Source organism: Coloeus monedula (assembly GCF_965178545.1).
Source record: "Coloeus monedula genome assembly, chromosome: 3".
NCBI classification, from domain to species: domain Eukaryota; kingdom Metazoa; phylum Chordata; class Aves; order Passeriformes; family Corvidae; genus Coloeus; species Coloeus monedula.
Genome location: NC_138783.1, coordinates 104,014,039 through 104,034,990, shown reverse-complemented (window position 1 = coordinate 104,034,990; position 20,952 = coordinate 104,014,039). Strand labels below are relative to the sequence as shown.

At 38.0% G+C, this 20,952-nt stretch overlaps 1 protein-coding gene across 1 annotated transcript in view; it reads right to left on the bottom strand.

The window, feature by feature from the left end:
• Positions 1-20,504, bottom strand: part of CDKL5 (cyclin dependent kinase like 5) — a gene marked incomplete at both ends in the record, with an annotated part of 75,556 nt that extends 55,052 nt beyond the window's left edge. The window contains 2 exons of the mRNA XM_082277341.1: positions 19,861-19,895; positions 20,441-20,504. Of these exons, the coding sequence (XP_082133467.1) occupies positions 19,861-19,895; positions 20,441-20,504 (99 nt within the window). The remainder of the gene's footprint in view (positions 1-19,860; positions 19,896-20,440) is intronic.
• Between the last annotated feature and the right edge of the window lie 448 nt (positions 20,505-20,952).

Here is a 20,952-nt window from a genome sequence, read left to right as displayed (position 1 = left end):
AGTTTTGAAATCTTTATTTCTGCAGTGGATACAATTTATTTTTTATCTGGTACTTTCACATTTTAAATTTTTGGGGGGTTGTCTTTTTTCTCATCAGCAATCTGACAGGCATTTTCTTTAATGTGTAAAACAAGATCTACTGTGAACCAAAGGAAAACTTGTCAAGCAGGTTCCTGAGGCTGAAACTCTTCAGATGGAATTCAGTTTCAGATAAAGACCTCTAAATTCAGATGCCTGTATGTGAGTTGTGTTTCCAAGCTTCTAAGAGCTCTACATTGATCAGTCACTCAAGTCATGATTCAGTAGCCCAAACATGGGCATCTAGTAGCATTTAAGATTGCTGAGGTATCTACAACACTCACATGGGATTGTCAGAGGGGCTTTTTAGAGCTGCCTCCCATGAAATCCCCACCTACCAGTTTTTTGAAGACTCTCTGTTCAAGGTCTGTACTTTCTTAACATTTTCTGCTCAATATACTCACGATCTTGAACTCCACTATTTTGCAAACACTGTAGCCAATTATTAGAATAATCTGGCTGGTCTTTCCATCACCTGAATCAAGAAAGCTTCCCTGACACCCTCCAGAAATCTTTGGGACTGCTTACATCCCACCACACTGCCTGTCCAGGAAATGCCAGGGAAGTTAAATCCGCCCCTGAAAAAAAGCATCAGAGTTCCCCCCTGAAAAACAAGTGTTCCAGAAATTACATCAGCTGTTTAAAGAAGGCTTTGCCCATTTCTTCACTTTGATCAGGTGGTCTACAACAAAGTCCCAATACAATGCCATAGTTTCTCATCTCCCCTCTAACTCTGAACCACAGCGTCTCAACTGTTATCCATCTGTGAGGACCCACTTTTCCCTTAAAAGTGGGCTGTCACACCATCCCAGAAAATACCACCATATATCTGAGACACTCTTTCCCACAAAGGGAAACTTCACCCCTCTTTCTTTTGAGCCCATCTTTCCTGAAATGTCTGTATTCATCCATCCATCCATCCATCCATCCATCCATCCATCCATCCATCCATCCATCCATCCATCATAAAGTACCACTATTAATTCTATATTAACAATTTTTACATACCAACTAAATTTTAGTTTTAGTGTGCAAGCTACAACAGAAGATTTCTCAAACTTAGTTTACTTGGTTTAACACTATCTTAGGAAAAAAACCCCTGCCCTCTCAGTGCGAAGGAAAAGCACATAAACAGCAGCAGCTGCTGGCATTTCCAAGCTGCAGAAGCACAGGCATGGTTTGCCCTAACTTTAACAACTCTCATGTGCAAATGGCTGCAACAACTCCTCGGTATCTGCAGTGGGCCTTAAACCACCAGAGGTGGCAATTGCCTATTCAGATACCAAGCAGCCATCCTAGATCTGTTCTGGAGAAAAAGCAAGAGCCAAGGTAGAGGTTGTCTTTAGTTTTAACACATTAATTTGTTAGTAATGGTAAGCTCTCCGCATCTGGAGGAAAGCCTAAGCTACAATGGTCTTCCTGTCTAGAATCTCAAAGATGAGAACTTTTATGGTTAGTGCCTCCAATTTAAAATAAATAAATAAAGGAACAAAGTTTTAAACTGAAAACTTTTTCTCCTCACATTTTGGGCACACAAAATAGTGTAACACTGTCTTCTTCATGCAATTCAGTATGTAAAAGGTGCTACCTAATGTAACCAACACCTTTGGTATTCTGGTGTCAGCTCATTGTTAGGTTTGGCTATGGAACATTTCATAGATGTCTGCACCAACCCTAAGAATCTGTCATGCAATGGCCTCTCCATCATACAGTGTCTTCTTTCTCCTCAAGCAGCATTAAGGCTCACAAACATACCCTTTTCACTTATTCCAGATCTTTAGTGAGAATATTTTTTGTGTTGCTCTCCAGAAAAGGGTAAATTTGAACAGGAAATGCCACTTGTATTTTCAAGCCTCAGTTCACATTAGACAACAGTATTATGGAAAGAAAACAATATGCCCCTCTGCCCCTAATGATTCTCTGGCATTTACAAGACATCTTTTTGCTCTCTAGGTCTTTTTCATCAAGAAATATTTTTGCTGACATTACACTCTTACCAAAGCAAATTAAATTCAAAAAGTTTTTTCCAATCTGTATATTGATATGTATTTCAGTGGAGACCTTCATTTCTTTTCAAAGTTTCCACATTCAGGTTTGCAGAGAAAGAAAGGCTTTTCTTGTCTGAGATTATACAGACAGTGCACTTTCTGGATAATGAGAGAAAATCTTGCCTCCTAAGAAAATTGCCGTTTTTCTCTGTCGAGCATTTAAAAGTGCATTCCTTTTAGAGAATTTCTCTTCTTCATAGAATAGCATTAAGATTAAAATGTATTCCAAACTGCTTAAAAGAAAGACAGCAGGCAAAATTCATACCTCAAACACCTCCTGATCACTGCTGCAGAGGTTGGAGGAACAGGAGGGCTGCCTCTACACAAGTTGCATGGTAATGTAGCTAACTTGAGAAGCTGAACATACATGTGGAAATAAAGGAGAGAGGACAGAAAAGTGCAGAGTGAAGAGTTAAGGGCCAGGGAAAATATAGGCTAAAGAAACAGGGAAATAAAAGCAGACAAACGCAGCCTGAAAACAGATTTGAAAAGAGAACTGGGGTAAGGCACCTCGACTCAGAAGCTAGTGTTAAAACCAGCATAACAAATAAATGAATCTGTGAACATTAAAATTTTAGTGGAACCCAATTTAACTGAAAGCAGAGGAATGGTGAGAATTCAGAAATAGCTGCAAACCCACTAAAACCACAGATGAGTCTCATTCCACAGTGTTCTGGTATGCACGGGGGATGAAGGCAACAGGTTACTAGCTATGCCATCTCAAATACTAGAAGCTGACAGCTGTGTGACAACTGCGTGGGTATCCATATGGTGTTCCATGATGAATTTTATATTTGAAGAAGTCTAGAAAATTATGGGGGGGGGGGAAAAAAAGTAAGTTTATCACAGTGTATATAAGCAAGGCAGTATTTGAGGGGAAAAGGTAGCATTCTTTCATTAGAAATACTGGCATATGCAAAAGAAACTGAAGCCCTTCTCCAGGCCTAAAATAGAAACAGCAACCTCCAAGGCTAAATACAAACTGAGAACAATTATATTCTGTGTTCAAAAAGACTTAAGTGAATCTACAGAAAACGCCAAATATTTCCTGAGTCTATCTCACTTAGCTTTAGCCAGCTAAGAGTTAGATACCCACTGTGATTTTTCAAGGCTTTCCCCACAGTTAGTAAAACCAGGGGAGGGAGAGAAGATTTGGCCAGAAGGTTACTGATTTTAATAATTTCCAGATGGTAAGAGTTGCTTTTCGGATTTTGGACTCTCTCAACTTACATAAATGAGGGAGATTGGTTATGCAAGACCTAAGCACTGAAACAGTGGGTGAGATTAATTCCACCCAAGTTACTTAACTTTGCAGCCCTTCTGTCTGTATGTTTTATTTTTGCATGCACAAACTTTTATGCATGCACATGTTTTTAAGGTACATTTCAGAAATCTTATCAAGACTAGTAACCTCAGAGATATTACTTTCTCTGGATCATTATTCTTTGAGTTGCATTGCTACATTAAGATCATCACAGTCCATTGGATTGTATTTGTAATTCACATGCTAGAAACACAAATAAAGTATTCCAAACTGTGCTACTGAAGTAAGAACATCCCCATTGCCAACGTAACTGTGCAGCGTCAATTCTCACATCCCACAAAGCAATCTGGCACAGCTAGCAGCAAGACCAGAATTTCTGAAGCTCATCCTTCTTCTTTCACCTGCATATTAAAGAATAAAGTGTATGTTCACTGGTGAGCATCTTCATGAAGCTAAAAATATCCCTGCTATAAGCTTTGCATTTCCTTTCTCTGGTATAATTAAAGGTACTACCTGCAATTAATAAAACTTCAAATAACTTGCAAATAAGGCCCCATCAGAAGTAGCTTTTCTCCTTATGTTAAGCTTCCACAGGAATGTTTCAGATCAGATTCTTGGGCAAGAGCTCAAATATTTAACATGAGAGGCTGTTATATGAAAAATATGGATTTCAAATTTATGTCATATATTGACCTCCTAGGGCCCTATTTCTCTCAGTTCCAAGGCACTATAAAGATTCATTTAAACAGAGGTGAAAGAAAAAGTAACAATTGGAAAAGTTTTATGACTCTTTCTGGAGTAAAGGTTTTGAACCTTTTACTTAGAAAAATTTCTCATTAATGTTTAGTAACAGTACTACTATTTCAGATTTGATTTAAGATTACTACAAAAATCCAAAAGCTAAATCTGTACAAGTAAGCTTGGAGCTTCATCGCAGCACTTGGTCTAAACTAGATGCAGATATGGAAAACAAAGCTTCAGAGGAAGGGTGCCTTATGTCCTCTGTAAACTGATATAGTAGCAAGCCTTCTGGTGGTACAGAGAGTAAACAATAGTTCTAACAGCAGTTTGTTGACTAGCATTTGTGCTTGAATGTGCTAAATCTGATTTGGTTTCATCATAACATGATTCTGGGTGTGATTTATTTTTTTTAAAAAAACTGAACAACATTGCAATATAAAATTATATGGCAATAGCTCTGGATATCTAGTAATATATATAAAAAGCTGGCAAATGAATAAATTTTTTACTTTAAATGCAGTTAAAATCCTCATAGGAAAAAAAAGAATTAGCCTCATCACACAGGTTTCATTCAGGTAGTACTCTGTGACTAGTCAGTTATCACCACCTCTTCAAAAAATAAAAAGGTGGCCTTGAGGAATGTTAATTGTTAACCTATCCTAGTCTAAAAATCAACAGAAAAACCTCAAACAAATCCATAGATAAGAGATACCTAATTTTTTCTTTACTTTTCTCTTTCCGCATATTTGTTCTTTGCAAGAACAAATTATGCCCTCATAATTTGATTCCTAGCCAGGTATGTTCAGAAAAGGCATGTTCTCCAACTGAAAAATTCTGGGTCTTATTGTTTACTGTAGATACAGAGCGATAAAACTAAACAGACCTTTCATTTTCATTTTTCTTTTAATAGCTCAGAAGTGGTAAAAAGCTTGTTTTCCTTCACACAAACATATTTAGGAAAGAACCACAAGACACTTTAGCAGTAAGGATACATTTTCAGAAGGTTCCTGAAACATGATCTTCAGATGGAGAGACAAGTGAAAGCCGAGAAAATATAATCACAAGACTTAGCTGTGAAATTTTTATTCATATTTTGTTAAAGCCTTGTACATGCCTGCTAAATACTTTGATAAAACAGCAGATTTATTGCCATTCATATTTTATACTGAGGCACAAGTGTACAGTTCTCCTTATATCCATAAAAATGAAAAGGATCAGTGTAACAACATGATAACTAGTACATACAAAAATCTGCTAAGAAGCAACAGAAGGAATGGGCTAGTACCATTTTCTAAAACTTACCAGAAGAGACCACTTTGCTGTAACTCATTAACTAAACAAATATGTGTGTGTGTATATACACACTCACACAGCTATCTACACGTGCACATGTGTAATTGGAAGGATGTTGGTAAAGCAACAGAAGCTCATCTTCAGCAGTATAAATTAAACACTATCCATTTAATTGAGAACCCTACTGAATAGAAACCAAGAAATACTATAGACAGGCTGATCACCCTTGATTTGCTTCTCTGATACTGACATCATCTAGACATCTGGTCTGCAGTCTCTTTTATGTTATCTGAGGGATATGGATGAAGGGGGCACTACACCCCAGAATTTCTGGGGAGAAATGCCACTCCCTCACTTTTTTTCTTTTTTTTTTTTTTTAAGCCTGCTAAAGCCCAAAGGATGGATGTTGTTTGGCCTGTGTTCAGCCTTTCTAAAGTCACTGGGGAAGTTGCTGCTGATTCTCTTTTGCTCCTCAAATAGTCCCTTAGCACTACAACATTTATAGCAGTGGAAGCAGGAAGGACTTACAAAATTAGAGCAGGGTCAGAACCCAGGGTGCAATTCCATCAGATACTATCTTGTATATGTTTCTTAACACCATTCTTCACTGGCTGATGCTTTGAGGGGAAAAAAACAGGTAGGCACCACTTTGAGTTTTTCACACAAACAGTCACAGGAAACTTGATCCTGTAGAAGCAGCAGCTAGTCAGCTCTGCTCTGCAGATGGCATTGCCTGCAACATATTTCTGTGCATAAACATGACATTACTCCATCTCTGCTGGAAATGTTAATTGATTTCAAGAAGATAGCCTGCCTCCTGGTCAAGATGCATACCGTCAAAAGAAGTGGTAGGTGTAACCAGTCAAGTGTTTTAGGTCCTACAGAATTTCGTCTTTCCACATCTCAGTGCATTATTACACCTACAAATGTCACCTACCTCTGTCATACCCCAAAACCACAATTTTTTTAAAGTCCATCTACAACCCAAAGGAAAATCAATAATGATGGTAATCCTGTTCAGCCAAAGTTACGTCTAAGAAAACTGTTTTGCAAATAATTTTCAGCACACTGGAATATGTGGTAATCTTCTGTTCTTAGAACTGTATGAAAAATATGCATCATAAAACACATTTGGGAAGGATTTCCCAATGTTATAATGATTCTTTCTAGACTGAAAGATTAGGAGAGCTGTTTAACAAGGCAACACAATTCTATGCCAAAAACCGAAAACAGAACCACCACCCTTTCAGAGAACATAGGCATCTTGTTTCTGCTGCAGAAGTGTGTAACAGATCAGGGTAAGTATGAATAGGATATTGGGGAAGCACTCAGAGAGTGCACACACAAGCATGCATGAGCATGAGGAGAAACTGCACAACAAGGTTTCAAGAGAAAACAGTGTTAATAACCAAGAAAACTGTTCATGGGATGGTGCTCCAATATTAAAATTGAGTAAAACATTATGCCAAGCCCAGAAGGTTGCAGCACAGCTGACTCACAAGCAGATCAAGCATCCCAATAGGAGGATGGCCACAAGGTTGCAGCTTATAATATATGAGCCTATCCTCTGTTAGCCTATCAGGGAAACAGATTATAAACATACTTTTAAAACACAAACTCCAAACAAGGAAAAGCAGAAAACAGACCCATGGAAATTCAAGAAAGCAAGACTGAAGCTAAGGACCATCCATAACAACAGACAACACCTAAACATAACACATAAACGAAAGATGTAAGAACTAGTTTGTCATCACCACCCAGAGGAACTTCAGAGATGAAGTGGGGACTTGAAAGCTTACCATTGTCCTTCATTCTGCACACTGGAGACACTGCCCAAATCTGACACCTCCCATGAGCACACACACGTCCCTTTATACTTCTAAGTGTGTGGGTATGAGGGTACAAGTGAATGAAACCATGAAGGAATAGCCATCCACGAGTACAATCATTTCACTTCAAGAACTGCAAATATTCACCCTCCCTTTATGCAAGACTGACACTGAACTTCATAATACTAATCTTTCTACACCCCAGTACTGTACAGAAACTACTCTTCACATGGAAAAAGAAACAGAAGATGCCTTATCGAAGTTTTTAAGGTGCAAGCAACTATAAAATTGGACAGCAATGTTGGTATCTGTTTCCAAAAAAGAGTTACCTGCTCTGTTCAGAAACAAATCCTCACTTTGCTACACATCCGAAAAAGTGAAAATAAAATTGCATAAAGTGGGTGATTTTTCATAATGAGCAAAGTAAAGCCATTATGTTCTAAGATGTTAGGGCTTAAAAGGAACTTGCACAAAGATTGGGCTAATTTAGCAATTTAAATTAAAATAAATCAGGGATAGTAAAAATGCAAATACTTTATAAAACCAGAGGATGTTTTAGGTTTTATCTTAAACCAGAAGCAACTTAAATAGACATACTTTAGAAAAGGAGAAGCTAGCATGCCATTGGAAAAAAATTGATTCTTGAAAAAAAGCAAGCAGCAGACTCATCAAGCTTTATTGTCCAGGTGCAGGTGCAGCTACACACAGCAAAAAGAACTATGTGTTTTGAAGAGTCTCAGAACTGTAACACATGTATAAGGCATAGATATCATAAAGAATGATTTCAGTTCTGTGCAAACATTTAATAACTGCTATTGGTTGAAAAAAGAGCACAAAGCAGTCTTGGCAAAAGTGGCCTCTATTCAAGAGCTCAGCCTGCCTTCCCACTGTATCCAAAATTTCTTGATCACCACACTGTGATGTCAGGTTTGTCTAGTCCCTTAGTTAGGCTTTTAGCTGTGATCAAACACCACACATAATAAGTGCAATTATTAAATTCTCTGCATGAGGTTTTACACGTTTGTACAAATTATAACAGCTGTAATGGTATGAATGGAAACTACTTTCCTTTTTTCCCCATTTATTGTTATCCAGGCTTTGAATTAGAAGTAAATACCAGTATACTTCAAAAGAAGTTACAAATTCCAGGAATTTTTATTCAAAAAGAATAGAAAGTTTTTTATATTTTAGGAGGGTATTCCACCAGTTAGGAATTATAGAGAAGAGAGTAATCAAGGAAATTCAGGAATCAAGGAAATAACCAGGACATTCAGAAGGACAACATACTATTTAAAAACACACTGTAATCTTTACTGATGAAAAAAATACAGTGCCAGGAAGAGCCTATAGTTTTCAGAAAAAGTGAAATGATAGGAAAGTTTTCACTGTTATTGTCAGTGTTTTACCTACACTGTCAAATGCTCATTTTCCAGAACTCCTGAGTTAAAAAAAAAGACTTTAAATTCACCAAAAAATTAAGAAAATAAGGCAATGTGAATGGTATATTCAAGACACTTTAGTGTATTAAAATTTTTAGATCAACTTGGTTGCTACAAGCAATTTTAAATGCCAGCCAGATGATCCCAACCCATTTTTACCGTTTTACATTTAATAATCTACATGAATGATCTTCTGAAACATTGAGTTGTGCTCTATTTTAGTGGCCTTTGTTTAAATACACAGAGTGTCCAGAAATAGATGATGAACCCAGTGCTCAGAGCTGCTCACGTGTCCCAGAAAAGTTTAAAAACTCCACTAGAATCCCTCGCAGGAAAATAATTAGCCTAAAATTTAGAAATATAATTTTCTTTGCATCAATTACAATACACAGTCATTTGCAATTTGATGACAAGACCAGATTGTAATCCAATATTCAACCAAGTTCATACTACTACAGATGTAGCCCTATAATTAGCCATATGCTGTTCCCTCTCCCATATATTAATTTGCATTAACTATAAATTCACTCGCTTGCACTGCTACTTTCCTAATGGTCCAAGACCCTACATCAGATCTCTAATTCTCATCTGTTTCAATTCCTCCTGCTGCTGCTTCTAAGAAATACTGTAGTCACGTTCCTAAACTTTAACTTTCAGCATAACATTTCCAACTTTTTGCAAGAAAAAATAATTTGTATGGATAGTCTTGCTTTGGGTGCTCATCACATCCAGATTTAAAAATAAGATTTCCCTTACCAGGACTTAAAATGAGATACAGCACTACAAGCTGCTTGCAATTAAGAGCCATTAAGGGCAGCCACAGAACACACTGCTGCAGGTCTGAATACGATTTCTGTATTATTCCAAGTGTATATATAATCCCTTTGCAGGTGGAGTTTGCAGCAACTATTAAGGGGCTAGTTTATTTACCAGCAATATTCCAAGCAAAGCTGTTATTCGCAGCATAGGCAGTAACCTTTCACTTAGCAACACCAGTACCCACAGCAAGAATTCATATAACATACATATTAGGTAAAATACTATCAAAAATACATCTAGTTTCTTTAAGAAACAAAAGAAAAAGTGCAAAAGATGTGTAGTTAATCCAGAGCCATTAGTGTGACCAACTGGAAGAAACTGTCTGACTAAAAGAAATACTGATCTGAGATACTGTGACTGCAACAAATTGCTTATCTTTGACTTAATTTTAATTGAAAACCATCAATAACACATTTTACATATCCTTCCAAAGTAAGATGAATCACTCTTGTTATTTTTAACTCAGGCTTCTATGCTTCCTTCAGCTACCTCAATTACTGAAGTACAAGGGTGAACCCCGTTTGTCTCCCTCACCCTTCTTGTTTTGACGAACTTCAGCAGCATCAGGCGTCTCTGCACCCCAGCTTTGTACTGTATGAAATGTTATAATGGACAAGCCAACTTAAGCCATCCTAACCTGTGGTACTGAGAGCAAACACCCTCACACTGTACTGCTTTAAATTGAACACATCTGAAAAAAAAAGTCTTAGTGCCCCCTTCCACAGCAAGTTAATTTTTCCACTTTGAAAGTACTCTCTCTTATCTTTGCCCTGCACCTTTCATTTCTAAATATTAGCCTTTGGGAACAAAGGAGAGACGGAATGAGAATTTTTGGTACTGAACACCACCCATATCTGAGCAGGGTTCCTAACATGACAAACACAAAGGAGGAGGTAAGGGAATGGAGTATCCTACAGGGGAACTTTCAAACACCAGTCTGGATTGTCATAAAACACTCAAAAGGGAAACAGCACAGCACAACTGCAGACATCAAAGCAGCACCACTCCATTGATATGGCTACAAAGTGACTTATGTTAATAACAAAAAAATGAACTTTCGTAGAATCACAGAATATCCTTAGCTGGAAAGGACAAGGATCCTTGAGTCCAACTCCTGGCCCTGCACAGGACACCCCAAGAATCACACCATGTGCCCAAGAGCATAGTCCAAATGCCTCTTGAACTCTGTCAGGCTTGGTGCCATGACCACTTCCCTGGGGAGCCTGTTCCAGTGCCTGGCCAGTCTCTGGATGAAGAACCTTTTCCTGATACCCAACCTAAGCCTCCCTTACCATTCCCTCTGGTAATTTAATAAATTCATGCCCACTTTGTTGAACCCTGGCCAGCCCGCTTAAAGAAATCACTGTATTTGACTGATAAAGATAACAAGGTTTTTTATAAGATCAAATTAAATAAAACCTTGAAACAAAGCATATCTTAGCAATGTATAGCAGAAGTAACAGACAGAAAACATTAGAAACAATGAAAAAAAGATCTGGGACTACCTTACTTCATCCCCTCATCCTACACAGCCTTACAAGTGTGAATCCAAATGTTTACTTCAGTTAATCCCAGGACTCAGATTTCGAAGAAATCAGGACAACACCACACAGAGATCTAATTTATTTTTTTTCCCACTAGTGTGGGTAAGACATTTTACAATCTGCTGCTTCCTCAAAATTAGTACTTCAATGGTTTTTATTAAGAAATGTAGTATGAAACAACTCTTTAAAAAATATTGAAGAGAGAGAGAGATTTGGGAATAAGATTTTAACGAAAAGAAATAAAAGGCAGCAATACTGTGATACAGAGAATATTATAGCCCATCTCGGGGGTGAGAGGGGAGACTGAGTTAGTAGTGGTCTGGTCAAACTGTGGGAACTCAGCAACTTCAGTTTCTATGCTCCATTCTGCACAACTATCCAATCTTAGGAGCAGCCACAGTATACATATGAATCTTCCACTTACTTGAATGTAAATCAGGACTTTATTGACATAGATGATATTTAAAATACATTAATATAATGCTAATCTGATTGTCTGTTTCCCCCTGCCAGAGGGCACCAAGGGGACTATGGAAGGTTCAGGTAAAGACAAATGTCACAATTCATCAATGAAAAATGAAAGCTTTAAAAACTGTCAATACCACATTCACACCTACCCTGCACAATGACCAGTTATAGATGTTCATTGTATGTCACTTCTATGTATAGGAAAGCAATAACTGAAGTGAATCAGCACTAATCAAGTGAGAGCTTGCCTTTTACTGCTGCACTCAAGGGAATGCCATGGAAGTAGTCTGGAAGACCATGAAACAAATACTCTGCATCTAACATTTCACACCAGAATTCTGTAAGGAATTCAAAAGGTTATTCACTGCCTCATAGTGAAGCTGAAGCAAGTGGTTATTAAAGAGTTAATACAACTTTCAGCACTACCGCTTGCCTAATAGCTCTATTTTCTTCACATAATACTTTGGACAGATCTCAACTTCGACTACTGCAAACATTTACTACTGGCAAACTCAGAGGTTCCATGAAGTCTCGTGTTCATTGTATGTGTTTTACACAAGTTTTCCCACAAAAAACCATCAGTGATGTCATGCTTTAGCCTGAGAAACAACAGCATTAACGCAGTAATACTCCATAGGTGAGGTGCCCTTACTGAAAGAAAACAGTATGCTGCACAGAGATTTTAACCCTGCCAGAACAATTAAAATCAAAACTCTTGCCACAAAGCCAAACCACATTTGATTAATTGAGAAAATTAGCATACTGCTTTTAATTACATACAAAAATCAAAGAAAAAAATCAGCAAAAAATGTGAGGATGTAACCAAACAGAGGCAACAACGAGATAGCAATAGTAACAATGTGAGAGAATATGTCAGATCTTAGACATGAATCAGTATGATTTGGCACTGTATTTTTACCTAGTTTTAGGTAATGGATAGTTACATGTAAATTGATGGTATATTAAAAAATACATAAGGACAGAATACACAGCATGCAAAAACATCAGTTAATACTTTAAACAAGACACATTGGCAAGTAGAAGACCTATAGGATAGGCAGCTTTAGGCACAGGATAAGGAAATTAAAAAATACACTGCTGACATATTCTGTGCTAGAATATTCTGATGATAATGACTTTCCAGTAGCACTGTATGAATTAGACACTGTGAATACTGTGGGGAGTATCACATCACACCAGCCCTGTTGTTCATCTGTTGTTTACCTCTAATAAAATCAGTTTTAAGATACTGAGCTGTCTGAAATCATCTGACACAAAATAGCCATTCTAGTGTATATCACAAAATCACAGAGTGGGTCAGGTTGGAAGGGACCACAGTGGGCCATTGGCCCAACCTCCCTGCTCAAGCAGGGTCATCCTAGAACACATAGCACAGGATTGTGCCCAGATGGTTCTTGAGTATTTTCAGTGAGGGAGAGTCCACACCCTCTCTGGGCAATCTGTTCCAGTGCTCAGTCATACACAGTAAGAGTTCTTCCTCATGTTCAGGTGGAATTTCCTGTGCATCAGTTTCTGCCCACTGTCTCTTGTCCTATTGCTTGGCACCACTGAGAAGAGCCTGGGCCCATCCTCTGACACCTCCCTGCAGAGACTGGATGATATCCCTTCTCAGCTGTCTCTTCTCAGGGCTGAACAGGCCCAGTTCTCCCAGCCTTTCCTCATAAGAGAGACATCTAATCCCTCAATCATCTTTGTTGACCTCCACTGAACCCGCTCCAAGATCTCCATGTCTCTGTCGTCCTGAGGAGCCCAGAAATGGACACAGCACTCCAGACGTGGCCTCACCAGGGGGAGTGGAGGGGCACGATCACCTCCCTGACCTGCTGGCAATGCTGTTCCTAATGCACCCCAAGATCCCATTGGCCTTCTCAGCCTCTAGGGTGCTTCTGGCTCATGGCCAGCTTGTTGTCCACCACAACTCCCACCCACGTCCTTCTCCACAGAGCTGCTTTCCAGCAGGTCAGCCCCCAGCCTGTGCTGGCGCCCGGGGTTAGTCTTCCCCAGGTGCAGGAATTAGATTGGAGAAAGTCTACACATTTCTCAGTTCTCAGCTTTACTCTGAAATGATAAAACCAAACACTGAAAATGCTCCTTACATCATTAATATTTTGCTGAAAGTTTCTGATTTTGAAAGTCCATTGCATATGAAAAAAATACAAATATTTAAAATATGCTTTCCCTGAACAGAATCACTTGGCACGTAATGCTAAATGCTTACCACTGCAGTCTGTTTTCCTTATCTTTTAACAGCAGTATTTTAACATTTACCATCAGACAAATCATTAAAATGTTGAATACCAATATCATACTTATATAACAATAGCGATGTCTACTTCTGTCAAGACAGAAATACCTCTCCTTAACTCACAGTATCACAGAAATTTTGGTGAAATACAAACACCAAAACCCAGAAAATTACAGATCAGCACAGCTGGTATCCCAGGGCTCAAATACCAGGCAGTGCTATTGTGTTCTTCAACTCAGCAGCCAAAATTTGAAATCAATTTGTACTACCTTCACCATATGAAAGACTGTAGCAAGGAGGGGAAAAAACACAGGCAGCAATCTGGTCTCATTTTGAGAACTCAGATTTTTCATTTACTCATCATTTTATTTCTCAATCAACCAAACAGGAACTACTGTCAAATCAGTTAAATCCAAAGTAAAACAAGAAACAGCTGTACCCATTTCAGTACAAAAGATAATACCATAAACATTAAACTGCATTGACTATATTCTTCAGTCCAAATACTTGGCTTAGCACCTGCTGGGGAGCTAAGGAACCTTGAGAGCCAAATCTAAAGCAAGTACATGAAAATACACAGCACACTGAAAAAACCTGCAACTTTTACAAACAAGTACGCTTACCTTTTAACACTAAAGGGGAACTCAACAACATAAAAATGGTTAGCAGATTTGAAGTGCAAAGGTGTTAATAACATCAGCAGATACAAGAGTCAGAAAAGGGATTCTAACATCCACCAGGGAGATTCAGAACTCTGCTTTTACGACAATATTAGAGAAAACCCAAATTTTCTGAGTATGAAATACTCATTTGCTCCATGAAAGCGGCATGACCAGGTCCTAGCTGCTTCACATAAAATTTGTGAGAAAAAACCAGGACGAACCAGAATCAGTGCACAGTTCTAGAAATACTCATGATCTGAACTACCTGTCATCCCAGATGATGAAACCACTCTTTAGGGTTACAGAAAATGTAGTGGAATTGCTTGCGTGACCAGAGCACTGCCACAACAGGCACAGCTCATCTTCCTTCAAATATCCTAAGAAAGCAAGGAGATCCTTGCAAAGGAGAAGGATGCTTGAATGCACGTACATTTGCTTTGAAATAGCTAAGAAACAAGTCAAAAGTTTTTGCATGAGGGCTAGAAGACAGAACAACACAGGTTACATTAGGGGGAACACCTGCTTCAAAGCACCTTCTGAATAGAGCAAATAGATACAGCCTTTTTAAGAGAAGCCTTACCAAAAAGTCCATTTTTCACAGAGGACTTAGAGCATTCCAACATTTGTTGCAAGGGTAATACAGCATGATGGAGACAATCAGACTTTTGGAAAATGGAGAAGGCAATTTCTTGACACTGATCAATGAACCAACAGGACGGTGAAGGCTGATGATCACCTCAGAGGCAATGTGTGTGGACCCTAACCAGAAGAACACTGTACATGGAGAAACCAGTGATGCACATCAGAGTTCACCTCAGGTGGCCCAGGCTCAGCTGACTGGACTGCAGGACAAACTCAGCCAGGTCATTGTACCAGAGGAGCCTGCAAGCAGCTCCCACTCAGCATCTGAAGCTACATCATCTGTGTGGCCTTGCCTTTATCTAGGGATGTAGCAAGAAGTTCTCCTGAGAACATCTTTCTATTTGACAACAGAATTGATCAGGAGTTTTCTTTTAAAAGAATCCTGTAACAGGTTGGATAATGAAAATAATGAAAAAACCTCTTCTTACAGACTGGTCTGCACAGTATACTGCACTCTGATCAGAGGCCATTTTGATGCTGCACAACTGAAGACTCCCAGCATTTTAAGGGATGTAAGATTACCTGTCTTACTTTGCTTTATTCAAGTTAATACTCACTAAAGAAGCAGCACTTTAAATTACAATTTACAGAGCCTACATGCCCTTCTTACGGGGATTACAACAGACCAGCATCTCCACCATGACATAATGGAATTAAGATTCTGAAAGAATTAAGAGACACGGACAGTAGAAATACAACCCTGCACTTTCAAAAGAACAGATTTCGCCTTGTTCTAGGAGCTGCTCAGAGCCAGCCCTGTGAGGGCTGGTTGTCCTACAAGGATGACTTCCTCAAAGCACAGTAATGGACATGGGAAAATTTTCTCAAGTTGGCCCACATTGGTAAAAGGGGAATTCCTTACTCTGCTCAAACACAAACAGTGTGAAGTGTGTAGAAGTGGGCTGCCTGTAGAAACAACAAAAAAAATTGTCTTCAAAGGGAAAACTAAGAAAACCATGACCCTGCTGGTCCGTAGGGGTTTGGGTAATAAAAGACATGAAAAAGGCTGAGATACTGAAAAGAAATGTTATGATTCTGCTACATATGCACATTCATTATATTTTCTAATGAGTAAACTGTACCTTTCTTTAAGCGGTCAGCAAATATTTCTTTCATGTATTCTGAGGCAGACAACTTATCAGAACACAATGCAAGAGTATTACAGAAGGCTCAAACAAAACAAAATTAAATATTAGGCTAAGAAGAAATTGCCTGGAAGTACTAAACCTATTCAAAAGGTTGTTCTTCATTGTACTGAAGTGCCAAATACAAATAATTCTAACTAACATTTCTTTTTGTTTGTTTTTAATATGGGAATTGAGTGGTCTTTATCTCAAAGAAGAATTTCATACTGTTAAGAATAACCAAAACCAGACACATTTCTAAAATAAAACACCAGAAAAAACATCTCATTAGGCAAGAGATGTTGGACATATAAGAACAACTTGCACCAAACTTCCAAATAATTAAACTATATGCCCTCAGGCTCCAGGCCTCTGGTAACACAGCACACTGCAAGATAAGTCTAGGAGATTTCATTCATTTAAACTATGCTTTTAGAGAAACTTCATCATCACACATTTTCCTGCATAACTGGCTAACTTAAAAAACAGCCAACAATTTATACATACCAATATAGGCATAAAATCATAGAATGTCCTGCATTGGAAGGAACCCACAAGAATCACCAAAGTCCAACTCCTGGCCCGGCACAGGGCACCCCAATAATCAGAGCACCCCAATAATCAGAGCACAATCCAAATGCTTCTCACGGTTTGACTCCCTGCTAGTATGAACCCCTCTTTCTCTCCAGCCTGGCTGTGTGGTGAGCTCTGCCTCATCCCAAAAAAACAATCCCTGTTCCAGTATCATCACCTTGTCAACCTAGACAGTCTCTGCTTATCTCAAGCATCTAAAGATGTATTCACCTCATTTCAACAGACTCTACTTGAAACTACAATTGTCAGTGTTCCTCTTATACACACAGTTTATTACCTCACTGTGTAACATTTCCATTTCACACTAGCTTTAGGCTTAACTTTTTTCTTTAGGCTTCTTTCTCCATGTGCCCATCTTTGCAGACCTATGGCTTTGGAGACCACAGCATCTTCCTACCACTTTATTGATTTTAAATTACAGTACTATCCTATTAGTTTCAAACCTGAAGCAAGAGTCCTGCTAATAGTTGTGCCTACTAGCAAAGGTTAACTCTGCAAGAAGCAGCAAGACCACTTTGCAAAGTAAAAGGGATACTGGTTTTATTCAAAGGAAAAATATTTGACAAATCTTAAACATTAGCAAAGATTCTTCTCCTCAGCTGTGATCTCTGAGTTGTTCAAGTGGCTTTTCTTTTCAGAAAACAGCCAAAATCCAGGTAAGCTAAGACAGCCTATTTTAAGAGTTTGTAACTATCAAATGTATTTCCAGTATTTTCAAATACAGTGCACTTCACTGTATTTCCTTAGGAAAAGTCCTTTGACTAAATGAAAAAATAGGAAAAAGATTTTCAGAACATCATCTCTGCTTTTTTTCAACATTATTTGTATTAGCTTTGCATCAGAAAAAAACCCTCAGATAAACAAGTAACCTTTATGCACAAACCACAATTAGCGATGAAGGATTTGGGATAAAAACATGCTGTATAATAATGTAAACACAGTCATTCTAGAGGAGCTACTTTAGCTTTTCTGCTAATGTTCCCTTAGCAAAGGAAAAATACATATAATAAGGACAAGGTATTTGTTCCTTATGCCATTCTCTCCTACTTAAATCTACATACACACGCCAGTGAAATGCACTGAAGCAAAAAGCTATATATTTACTGAAGCACTAGTGGATTATATGTTGGAAAATTGTTTCAATTAGGGGCTGGCTCCTCATTTCACACAAAATTTACTCTCTCAATACAGTGGAGATATATTGACTTAAAATAGCTGGGAATTTGATCCTGGCATATTACCACTATTTATAAACATTAATATAAATACTTCTACATTCAAAAGTATGCCCACCAGCAGCCGAACAGTAAAAAAATACCCCAAAAATGCAAACAAAAAAACCCAAACCATACATCCTTGCATTTCCAGATAAGCCTGTTAAGATTGTATGAAGGTGTGTTTAATCTTTGTTTTCCTATACAAGTAGGAAAGGCCAACATTTAACTTTTAGACAGTTACTCTTTTTTTTGTAAAACAGACGGCTCCTAAACACATCTCCTCTCAGAGGCCCAGTGCAGCTTGTTTTAAGTGAGAATCATAAATCAGTTAGATGAAAACAGCAACATACCTCACCTTTTCTTGAAATCTCCAAAAACTGGAAACCCTAGGTCTTAGTAAACCCACTTGCTAGAAGCTTAAAGAAATGCCACTTTGTTTTAAAACTTTAGCACAGCTGTTTCCATTAAGATGAAGCTGTAGAAAAAAATTGGTGCTACTACCAAAAAACATAGATGCTCACAAGGAAGGCAGCAGTCTCAAAGAGGATGTAAGAAAAAACACTTTCCTCTGCTAAAGGAAAGCCTTTCCTTTCTAGTCATCTGCTGTACTGCAAGGTATTCTCATGGGAACCTGGACAACTGATTACCCTACCAATATACTATACTTTTAGAGTACTGAACTCTTTCCCATGAGCATGAATAAACATGCACAGCTTAAATTTCACTCAGCAATGCAGGAAATCCTAGAAACTTCTTGAGTCTGGGTGAGGTTACTTTCCACAAAGAATAGAGCTGCCTAGTACAAACTGTATCATCACTACCCAGGTGTTCTCAAACTACTCGCCCTGAATTTTCATACCCTAACTATCTAAAAAGATCCAATTTACCTAAGTCAGTCTATTGACTGCTATAGACCCCCAAGCCCAACAAGGCTTCAGCTTGAGATAGGATCTTAAGTTCTAATTTTTTTTTCCCTTTTTGAGTCAGTACAACAGTGTAAGACACTCAACCATACGGTGTGTGCAAAAGCCCTTTTGTGCACATGCTAAAAGCTACCATAGGAACACAAACCCTCTGCGCAGTCCTAACTTTTTCTAGAAAAAGGTACGAACTACATAAAAATACTTTTTTGTATTCTTGGATCACTAAAATTTACAATTCTGAAATGTTTTGCTTCAGAGAAGTTATTTTCTTATATGACTATACTGCAGCTCCGAAGACAGCGAAGTAGTTTGTGTCAGTTCTGTGTTGATGAGCAGCAAGTTCAAATACATCCCACTTACACACTAGTTAAAATAGTGCAGACAGGTTGCCAGACTTCATTTTTATATCAGTGTTTCTTCTTTCCTTTTTAACTTCTTCCTTTTCAAAATTAAAATCAACAACCAAAACAAGTTACTGCTTTCTTACTGCCATTTGATCATCCTACAGATGTCAAAATCCCTCATGGACTCCTGCTTTCTCTCCCCTGCCTCTTCCAAGACAGCTAAGTCCTTATGCAGCACTATTTGGCAAATAGTTTGGCATTCAAATTAAGACTGCGTGAGCATAAATTGTGTTCCAAAATAATTTTTTTTGGTCTCTTTTCTTAAAAACTCTCTTAGTTGAAATTAATTAAACATTAATAATATTTCAGACAAACATTAAACACAAAAAAAAGAGATTTGGTACTAGATATAGCCATTGCCCCTGACACTTGCAATTAAGATTGTTATTAAGTAACTGATGGCAAGAAAAAGTCCACCCCAGATGCCACATCTCATACACAGTAACACTTCAGTTCTCATCAAAAGTCACTGTATTTCCCTCTGACTTAAAAGCAATTCACTTACCTTGTGTCTGCATTTAAGTACAACGCCATAGGCTCCTGAAACAAAGATGATGAGATATAAGCCATCTCAAAGCAGAAAAAAATTAAAAGTGGAAAGATAAAACAGTGTTCAGTAACCTCCTAACTATAGAAATAACATTGTTCCCAGTATTATTATCCAGAACTTGCATATACAGGTGCTAAATCTCTGTACACTCTTAACAATTTCATAAAAATTGTTCAAAAGTAAATGGATTTTAAAACACTGAAATTATTTTTTTAACAATACGCTTGCAGGTAAGTTTGATAACTTGCATCTCCCTAGTACCACTAATGAGAAATCAATATATTAAACTTTTTAAAGAAAAAAAAAAAAAAACCAACACAAAAAAATCCCCAACCCCCCCACAAAACTGTTCTTTTTCTCTTCCACTCCTTTCAGCTTCCAAACTTCTCTATCCATCTGACAAGGAAATTAGCAGAAGCCATAGATAATAAACATACACAAGAAAAATTTTGCAACTGCTAACTTACTATCATCAAGAGGACTAATTCAAATCTATATAAAATTCTAATTAATCTTTTATTAAGATCCTACTTACCTTCACCTACAACCCCAAGGATCTCAAATTTATTCATCACATTACCAATGTTAGGAATCTTCATCAAGACAAATTCCTCTTACGGTGAGAGCCACAAAACATGGCACAAATGGGACTGTCTGAAGATTTTGCAAAAGGCAATTGTGAAAAGGCTCTGGGAAAAAAAAATTCCACCTTGATCAGTCAGACTTCTCACACCCTTTCTTAATTTCTAGGCAATCAATAGCTTCCTGGGGAAAGAAGAGAAAAGAATGTAATTAGTGCTTTGGTTTATTTCAGTAAGAGAAAGCAATGGTATACAGACATCACACCAATATAGTCTAACAATTTTAACAGACAGTTAATTTGCTTCCACATTTTATGATCAGGAGAGCATAGCAGCAGGTATAATGGACAGAACCTACTGAGACCATATATCCTGTCAGATGGATGTCTGTTACAATAATAACTAACTGGCACAACGTTACTTTCTACAGAACAGAAGCAAATAAAAATGTTGACAGGAACTACCT